At 38.0% G+C, this 9,999-nt stretch overlaps 1 protein-coding gene across 1 annotated transcript; it reads right to left on the bottom strand.

The window, feature by feature from the left end:
- Positions 1-1,583: 1,583 nt before the first annotated feature.
- Positions 1,584-9,999, bottom strand: ppil6 (peptidylprolyl isomerase (cyclophilin)-like 6). Its single transcript, XM_061900504.1, has 8 exons — positions 9,834-9,999; positions 9,508-9,587; positions 9,328-9,423; positions 5,762-6,118; positions 5,544-5,691; positions 1,988-2,047; positions 1,796-1,931; positions 1,584-1,723 (listed from the first exon to the last, which is right to left on the bottom strand). Exons 4-8 carry the CDS (start codon positions 5,807-5,809, stop codon positions 1,612-1,614), a joined length of 504 nt encoding a protein of 167 aa, XP_061756488.1. The 5' UTR covers positions 5,810-6,118; positions 9,328-9,423; positions 9,508-9,587; positions 9,834-9,999; the 3' UTR covers positions 1,584-1,611.

Below are 9,999 nucleotides of genomic sequence, written 5' to 3' on the forward strand. Positions count from 1 at the left end.
AATTCCCAATAGGTGGATATCTTAATGTCGTCGACAGAAAAGGCTCGCCAGGCTCGCGGCCCTCCTTCTTCTCCCAAGAGTCCGTCGTGTGTCCAGCAACAACCGCTTTGTCACGACAGCAGGTTCCCCCAAACCCAAGATCTTGTCAATTTTGTTGAGGCCAGTTAAATAGTTCCAATGTTTAGATTTGGAGAGCAGTGCAAAAAGAGGCAACAGGAAAGTTAAGACAAGACAAAACAAAGAAGCAAGCAGGAGAGATAAGGGAGAGGAAAGGGGAGCGTCCACCCTCGATGAGTGCCAGAGAGAAAAAAAAGAAGAAAGAAAAAAAAGTAGCCTCCACAGCTCACATGGCTTGTTTAGATTTCTTCGTTTTTATCATCAATGTCGTTTTTTGGGCGGATTTGATCAAAGAAGTTGTAACATCAGATAGTTTCTTAGCCTGTTCACAGATTAGTGCATAGTGGGTGTTGAAGTTTAAGCTGAACTGTTTTTTTAGTTCAATTCGCAGTTCCATTTCTCAAGAGTATTTTTTATCCCTCCATTTTAATTAAATCTAGAATTTCCGAATTCATCCATGACTTTGACCTGATTTTAACATATTGGTTCTGTTGTATGGTGGCTAAGACTGCATAGATTTTCCTCTATGTGGCCCCCGAACTAAAATGAGTTTGACACCTATTTCTTAGGGCAGACCTGGACAAATTAATGCCCTGGGGCCACATGTTAAACTTTTCGATCTGAACCGCCGGACATTCCCCAAAACATTTTTTAGATGTTTAAGATGTAAAGTGTAGCTGCCATTATGATGTGCAGTGATGTTTTCTAATGACTGTAAGTCTTCAACCATACTAAGTCTTTCAATGCTTGGAATCTGCATGATGTACTAGTTACTATGGTCATCTAGTTAGTTACTATTGTCATCTAATTAATTACTATAGTCATCTAATTAGTTACTATGGTCATCTAATTAGTTGCTATGGTAATGTAAGTCACAGCAGCTCAGACGAGGCACCAAGCAGTGCGGGTTGGAATCATTTCCACAGTGTTTCCAAAGTCTGAAATGTGGGTGTCAGGGACAGACGTGGAAGGAGATTTTTACAACAAAGTTCTAAAGCGTAGCGATATATCACATTGTAGGTGTTTTTCTTTTTTTTTTTTACCCGTCGCGTTCATATTTCACTGTATTTGTTGCATTTTTGTTGCGTTTTGCTTGATTGTAAAATATGTGGATGAAGAGGGGGTGTGATGTTCATATGTTGTCAATATTCCGTGTTTTATCGTTCATAGTTAATATTGCAAATCCCACATCCTTTATTTTCATGTACATTCTGGGTGTATCATTCAGTAAAAAAAAAAACATAAAATTCTATCACGTTTTTAGCATTCAATCAGACATTATTGCGAGGTTTTGTATTAATGTTCCTAAAAATCAGATATACCAGCCCCTGGACACATTTTTTTCTCAAAATTTGGCCCCGAGTGAAAATAATTGCCTAGGCCTGTCTTAGGGCATTCAATCAATCACAACTGGACTGTTTGGTTTGTCTTAGAAAAATGTGTTCCTTACAACATTGTTTTTGTTTGTTCTTTATTGTTGTTATATAACAGCAGCTATACCTCAAACACACCACAGTTTACCACTCTACATTCCTGCTTGGGTCTCTGATTGACAGTCGGGATCTCCTCTATTCTCTTGAGGACATCTACACCCTCAACCACTTGACTGCATTGGGGGAAAATATGTATAAATATTATGTAAGCGTATATAATTATTCATTTATGTATGAAAACAAACCCAAAAGGAACGTATGCTCTGTCCATCCATAACGTTGACTGCAGAGTGATGTAGAACTGGGAGCCATTGCTGTGGGGGCCCTTATTGGCCATTCCGAGAATTGCCCGCTTTGAGTGAGAATGAGCAAAGCTCTCATCTGAAAGCAGGCGGTAAATGTTAAGTGTAGTACTGCAGATCTGCTTCTCTCCTTACCTTCAAAGGTTGGCCCGTAGATGGACTCCCCTCCATTTCCTCTACTACCTGGGGAAATATCTGAAAAAAGTTTAAGTAGAAATCCTTATTAAACATCCTGTATGATATTGCTCTAAATCAGTGGTTCTCAAACGGGGGCACGCGTACCCCTGGGGGTACTTGAAGGTATGCCAAGGGGTACGTGAGATTTTTTTTAGAAATATTCTAAAAATAGCAACATTTAAAAAAAAATACAACAATGCAATATTCAGTGTTGACAGCTAGATTTTTTGTGGACATGTTCCATAAATATTGATGTTAAATATTTCTTTTTTTGTAAAGAAATGTTTAGAATTAAGTTCATGAATCCAGATGGACCTCTATTACAATCCCCAAAGAGTGCACTTTAAGTTGATGATTTCTCCTAAGTGTAGAAATCTTTATTTATAATTGAATCCCTTGTTTATTTTTCAACAAGTTTTTAGTTATTTTTATATCTTTTTTTCCAAATAGTTCAAGAAAGACCACTACAAATGAGCAATATTTTGCACTGTTATACAATTTAATTAACCAGAGACTGATGAAATAGTGCTGTATTTTACTTCTTTATCTCTTTTTTCAACCAAAAATGCTTTGCTCTGATAAGGGGGTACTTGAATTTAAAAAATGTTCACAGGGGGTACATCACAGAAAAAAGGTTGAGAACCGCTGCTCTAAATGGCCACAACATTAGCAGGCACCAATTTCCGGGGCTGGTGCTCTAGCCAAAAAAAGACCAGCCATTACAAAAATTATTAATACAATTATTCATGCCTCCATCCATTTCCTACAATTCTACCGCTTGTCCAATTATTATTGTAATAATATGGATGAAGTGCTGGCTGTCCAGAGAGTCAGGACCCGGGATGTGCATCGGTTGGGGACATCTCTGCGCTGCTGACCCGTCTCCGCTTGGGATGGTCTCCTGCTGGCTCCACTATGGATGGGACTCTCATTATTATATTAGATCCACTATAGACTGGACTCTCACTATTATGTTGGATCCATTTTGGACTGGACTTTCACAATATCATGTTAGACCCGCTCGACATCCATTGCATTTGGTCTCCCCTAGTTTTTCCTTGCCCTTATGTGGGCTCTGTACCGCGGATGTCGTTGTGGCTTGTGCAGCCCTTTGAGACACTTGTGATTTAGGGCTATATAAATAAACATTGATTGATTGATATTGTTACAATTATTATAAAAATCACAGCGAGGCATTTTCAATCCATCCATCCATTTTCTCCGGCTTATTCCCTTTTGGGGTCGCGGGGGGCGCTGGCGCCTATCTCAGCTACATTTTCAATGAATATATTTATTTCAATTAATAATTACAAACTCAAATTATCATATTGAAAAAAACTTGAACCCATTTCTGACATTTGCTGAAAGACTCATCAAAATCCCCCCATAACCCTTTGAGATACATTGCTAACGAACACATTTTCTACTGCTTGTCCCTTTCAGGGTCGCGGTGGGTGCTGGAGGCTATCCCAGCTACACTCGGGTCGAAGGCGGCGTACACCCTGGACAAGTCGCCACCTTATCACAGAGCCAACACAGATAGACCTGTAGGTCCAATCTGCAAGTTGGCGTCTGGGCTGACTCGCGGATTGGCGCTGTTTGGTCCTTATGGTTTTGTCGGTCGCAGTTTTTCGGTCGTCATGTGTCAGTCCAGCAAAAGTCAACACACATGTAGGTATTTGAATAATTCTGGAAATTCAAACTACCCTTTTTCCAAGTTTAAAAAAATTCCAGATTTTCCTAAAATTCCCTAATACCATTTACTACAACATTTCTTGCCCGATTTAAACAATTCCAACATCAACCAATTCAGCTCATTTAGGATATTAATGCTCGTAATAAATTTTTTTAAAGCCAACTTTTCCAAAAACTCCCAAATTACCAAGAAGTTTACATTGAAATTAATGGGACATTTTTCCAAGTTGCACAATTACCACATTTTTCAACCTATTTAAACCATTCCAACATCAACACATTCCACTCATCCTAGACATTTAAACTAACACTTTCCCAAGTTCCAAATCAAATTCAGGTTTTCCTGGAAATTCAAACTCTTCAACATTCAAACCATTAGAACATTCAAACCATTTCAGCTTTTAAACAATTACATTATTCAAACCATTTCAGCATTCATCCTACATTACATCAGCATTTCAGTTCAGTGTCAGCTCTCCAACAACCGAACCATTCCAACATCCAAACTGTTCTTACATTCAAACTACAATCTGTCAGCATTTCAGTTCAACTTCAGCATTGGAGCATTCACACGCAATTCTTTCAGGATGGATGGATGATCAAAATTAAAATATATTATCCTGTATTACAAAAATATTTTTGTTAAAATACTGTACTTAAATATCTGCTTGACTTATGTTTTCAAAACAAATTATCAATCAAATTGTAGACTGGTTTTCTGCTACTGTTGTGTTTAGTTTATTACCAAATATTGTCAACGGATTGCACAAACATTGTTATCACCTGTCTGTCAGATTTTGTAGGTCAAAGGAGATGTAGGTTGCAACCCTTTGTGCTACACGAGGGTAAAGAGGTGTGGCTAATGAACGCCTCAGAGCAAGTCAGGGTAGGATTCTTACAATAACTGAAATAAATGGCCCTTCAGATATCAAAACATTCTTGGGGACAATTGATGATTATTATTTGAATGGAAGAGAAAATGGGCTACAGCAGGCAGGTAACTTTTCTCATGCAGGGCAAAAAGGCCTATTTGTGTATGTCACTGCACATTAGGTTGCATTTGTTTGTACTGAACAAGACATTTTTTTAAATGATAATAATTTGGACACCTTTGATTAGAATTGTGCATAAATTTGCATAAATGTGGTTTTATTCTATTGGATAGGACTTGTACCTCAGTATATCTCGGACCTCATCCAAATTTACACTCCAGCGCCCGCTCTGAGGTCCGAGAGCCAGCTCCAGCTCATGGTGCCCAAGACCAGACTTAAAACCAGGGGAGACATGGCCTTCTCTGTGGTCGGCCCTAAGCTCCATGTTCAAACTGCTCTCACAGTGTAGTGTTTTGAGTCTCGTCTTTAGACCCACTTTTATTCTTTGGCTTTTAACACTACGTGGGTTGTGTGGTCCTCTGTTGTCCTCTGTGTTTTTTTAAATTTTGATTTCTATTTACTGTTTTAATTGGTTTTACCCTTTAAAATAGTTTTTAATCATATTTATTTTTATGTTGTTTTTTTATATTTATTTATTTTTGTTTTTATTCAGTCATTGGTTGAGCTAAGGATAATATTTGATAATTGTTTTTAATATTGTTGTGCAGCACTTTGGAAACATTTTTTTTGTTTAAATGCGCTGTATGATAAATAAAGTGGATTGGATTGGATTGGATTTCCAAATATATTTAAGTTCTCTGTTAAGGACTAATTTAAAAAAACACACCCCGATATCGCCATGATTAATCCCCAAAAGAATTCAAGCTTTGAGAAATCCCTATTTCATTTGGTATTGCATTTAAATTTCATGTATTTATCATTATTACCTCCACCTTGCACCCAGCCTTTGGGTACCACGCGATGGAACAGCGAGCCCTTGTAGCAGAGCGGGTAGCCGTCGGTTGAAAGGCCTCGCTCTCCTGTGCAGAGAGCCTCAAAATTCATTGATGTTTTTGGGCATACATCTGAGAATAGCTGCAAGAGAGTGAAAAGAATATATGGTGAGGGACATTATATTTTTTAAAGACATAATAGGATGATTCACCTCAAACAACAACGTCCCTACAGGCTCTCCTCCAATCTCGACATCCATGAAGACAAACTTATGCTAAAAATGCAAGGGAAAAAACACAGGAAATATACTTTCTCCTGCACTATATTTACCTCCTGATTACATACCATGAAATCTATGATGGATACAATAAACTTAGTGGAGACTTGCCCCAGATGACTGGAGGTGTTTCAGGTAGTGTTCTTTCACACAGGAAGGCTGCGGAGGTTCGCACGTGAAGCCCCACTGGTTCTCGGCCCAAGTGGCAAGAGCCCCCTCATCTCCGATGAAATGACCATCCAGAAAACACATGACGCTGCTGGAGAACTCCCATACTACGCCACGTAACTCCTAAACATAAACAAAGAGTAGATTGACGTCACTAATAGAAAGTTCTATTAATGCTTATACTCTATAGTTCAGGGATGTCAAAGTCAAGGCCCGCAGGCCGGATCTGGCCCAAAGAGGGCCGAATGAAGTATATATGGCTGTATATAGGATATTTATTTAGTATTAGAACCGGCCCGCAGCCGCCTGCTGCTGTTTTGCACGCACCAATATTACGTCAGTGTTGGCGTTAGGTATTTTCAAAATGGGGTCACATGGACCCCATCAAGTCACATTGAGTCCCAGAGTAAATTTTGGGGGTCACGCTTTTTTGTAACCGTTTTGAAAACAAATTATAAATGTATGCATTATCCTTTTATAGCTCACATTCTATATTGTGTTTTGGAAAAAGAGTTACTTAATATATTTTTTTTAAAATACAAAAGAAAACATTTTTATACAGACCCCGTTTCCATATGAGTTGAGAAATTGTGTTAGATGTAAATATAAATGGAATTAAATTATTTGCAAAACATTTTCAACCCATATTCAGTTGAATATGCTACAAAAACCAAATATTTGATGTTCAAACTGATAAACATTTTTTTTTTTGCAAATAATCATTAACTTTAGAATTTGATGCCAGCAACACGTGACAAAGAAGTTGGGAAAGGTGGCACTAAAGACTGATAAAGCTGAGGAATGCTCATCAAAAACTTATTTGGAACATCCCACATGTGTGCAGGCTAATTGAGAACAGGTGGGTGCCATGATTGGGTATAAAAACAGCTTCCCAAAAAATGCTCAGTCTTTCACAAGAAAGGATGAGGCGAGGTACACCTCTTTGTCCACAACTGCGTGAGCAAATATTCTAACAGTTTGAGAACAACGTTTCTCAAAGTGCAATTGCAAGAAATTTAGGGATTTCAACATTTACGGTCCATAACATCATCAAAAGGTTCAGAGAATCTGGAGAAATCCCTCCACTGTCACTAAATACAGTTTGTCGCTACATTTGTAAGTGCAAATTAAAGCTCTACTACGCAAAGCGAAAGCCATTTATCAACAACATCCAGAAATGCCCCCCGCATCTCTGGGCCCAAGATCATCTAAGATGAACTGATGCAAAGTGGAAAAATGTTCTGTGGTCTGACAAGTCCACATTTCAAACTATTTTTGGAAATATTTGGCATCGTGTCATCCGGACCAAAGGGGAAGCGAACCATCCAGACTGTTATCGACACATCTGTGATGGTATGGTATGGTATTAGTACCCAAGGCATGGGTAACTTACACATCTGTGAAGGCATCATTAATGCTGAAAGGTACATACAGGTTTTGGAACAACATATGCTGCAATCTGAGTGTCTTCTTTTTCATGGACGCCCCTGCTTATTTCAGCAAGACAATGCCAAGCCACATTCAGTACGTGTTACAACAGCATGGCTTCGTAAAAAAAAGAGTGCGGGTACTTTCCTGGCCCGACTGCAGTCCAGACCTGTCTCCCATTGAAAATGTGTGGCGCATTATGAAGCCTAAAATACAACAGCAGAGACTGAAGCTCTACATAAAACAAGAATGGGAAAGAATTCCACTTTCAAAGCTTCAACAATTAGTTTCCTCAGTTCCCAAACGTTTATGGAGTGTTGTTAAAAGAAAAGGTGATGTAACACAGTGGTGAACATGCCCTTTCCCAACTACTCTGGCACGTGTTGCAACCATGAAATTCTAAGTTAATTATTATTTGCAAAAAAAAAATAAAGTTTATGAGTTTCAACGTCAAATATCTTGTCTTTGTAGTCCATTCAATTTAATATGGGTTGAAAAGGATTTGCAAATCATTGTATTCTGTTTTTATTTACCTCTAACACAATTTCCCAACTCATATGGAAACGGGGTTTGTACATATGTATATGTTATTCAGTTATTAACATTCATTCACTTTCTTCTTTACTTCATAGTTTTAAACTAGGGGTCCCTAAAGTTTTTGACTCGAGGGCCCTATTGGGTTAAAACAATTTGGCCGGGGGCCGGGCTTTGTGCTCGTCCGACACTGCGGTGCAAGTGCGATGATGTCACGTTACCGATTGGAAAATGCATTTTTAGACAAGGTGATTTATTGGAGACACCGAGAGTAACAAGCAGTAGAAAATGGATTAAAAAAAATAGATTAAAAAAAAAACAATAAAAAAATATATGTGTACATTTTTTTTTTTTTAACCAGGGACTTCCTGCGGGCTGGATTTTTGACGATGGTGGGCCGTATCTAGCCCGCGGGCCATAGTTTGGGGACCACTGATCTAAACTTTACCGCTGCCTGTATTTTTGTCTGTATTTTTATTGTAATATTTTCAGAATGTGTTTGTTCTATTTTTGGCCAAAGTAAGACAAAGAAAACAACCTGAAGTTGTCTTTATTTTTTAGTTTTAATGGCATGATTTTTAATAGTCCAGCCCGCGTGTGCACAGATTTTCCTCCATGTGGAAAATTAGCTAAAATAAGTTTGACACGTACCCCTGCTATAGTTGTACTTGAAAATGATGATGACCCTTTTCCACACAATTCAACTTAAGAGCGGGATGTCATTTGGTCTGGTAATTTTGTTGCAGACTAAGAGAAAAGGTGCACTGTTTAGTACAGGGGTGTCAAACTCATTTTAGATCAGGGGCCACATGGAGAAAAATCTAAACCCAAGTGGGCCAGACTGGTAAAATCCCTGCACGATAACTTAAAAATAAAGACACCTTCAGATTGTTTTCTGTGTTTAAAAATAGAAGAAGCACATTCTGAAAATGTACAAATCACAATGTTGTTGTTTTTTTACACTTACATGTTGCGGATAATAGTATTCTATCTTTATTTGTCATTATTTATATTTTCTGAATGAATGATCTGATAATGTTCATCAGTCAATTCAATTGTGTTCATTTTCAATCTATCAAGATAAAAAAATATCAAAATCAAATTACAGTATGCCAAGTATGTAGTTTGATCTTTTTCCTCGATTGATGTACTAATATCATGTGGTTTATTTTGTACATATGTACTATCATCCAGAGATACGAAGAATTGCTATTGCAACATCCAGTAGACACATGTAGAAGAGCTGTTTCTTTCATTCAAAAGTTTTAGGTTAATTTGTATACTTAGCAAACTCATCCCGCGTGCCAGATAAAACCTGTTCGCGGGCCGTACGTTTGACACCCCTGGTTTAGTATTTCCTCTATACTTACCCTCTTCTGGTTGCAGAGGTAAGCATGCCAGTCAAATTCAAGTAACGGTGTAATTGTTGGTGCCACAAACTTGCGAGGAAACTTCTGAATAAGTCCCTGTTGTGGTAAAAATAAACACACATATGGTAAAGATTCCAGAACGGTGATAATTAAACAAGCAAACGAAAAATAAGGATTTACCTGTGTGATACTCTTGGCAACATAAAAGTGGGGTTCTTTAATCAAACCAACAATTTCTATGTGCAGCTTTGGGTCTGTACCTGGGGTAAAAAAATACAACCTCATAAAAAGGGACAAGCGGTAGGAAATGGATGGATACAGAATGGTTGTATTTTAACTAACATCACCACGTGTTTTTTGTTTTTTTTTGTAGTAATGCCACTTGACATCTTTTGATGCATGATTATTTGATACATTCACAATAGCCAAATATAAGTTAGTATGATCGCCCACATTTGGTGACACTCGCAAAGTTTGTTAGTTTGCTATGAAAATAAGTCACTTACTGTCTGCACGTAAACAAGCCATTATTTATTTGTTGTGATGCGTATCAAACTATCTCTGTATAATTGTGGCGTTCGAAAATTGATTTAGTTCCTTTCCCAGCCAAATGTGCAATCGCAACTTTAACTACAACCTAAACGTAGTGATAGTATGTAAACAGGAGCCTCG

Source organism: Nerophis ophidion, linkage group LG05 (assembly GCF_033978795.1).
Source record: "Nerophis ophidion isolate RoL-2023_Sa linkage group LG05, RoL_Noph_v1.0, whole genome shotgun sequence".
NCBI lineage: Eukaryota > Metazoa > Chordata > Actinopteri > Syngnathiformes > Syngnathidae > Nerophis > Nerophis ophidion.

Coding starts and splice junctions, on each gene's coding strand:
- ppil6 (XM_061900504.1), bottom strand. CDS start 5,809: ATGGATGTCGAGATTGGAGGAGAGCCTGTAGGGACGTTGTTGTTTGAG. Junction 5,692..5,761: donor TAGGGACGTTGTTGTTTGAG/GTGAATCATCCT, acceptor ACTCTCTTGCAG/CTATTCTCAGATGTATGCCC. Junction 2,048..5,543: donor AGGCTGGGTGCAAGGTGGAG/GTAATAATGATA, acceptor AACTTTTTTCAG/ATATTTCCCCAGGTAGTAGA.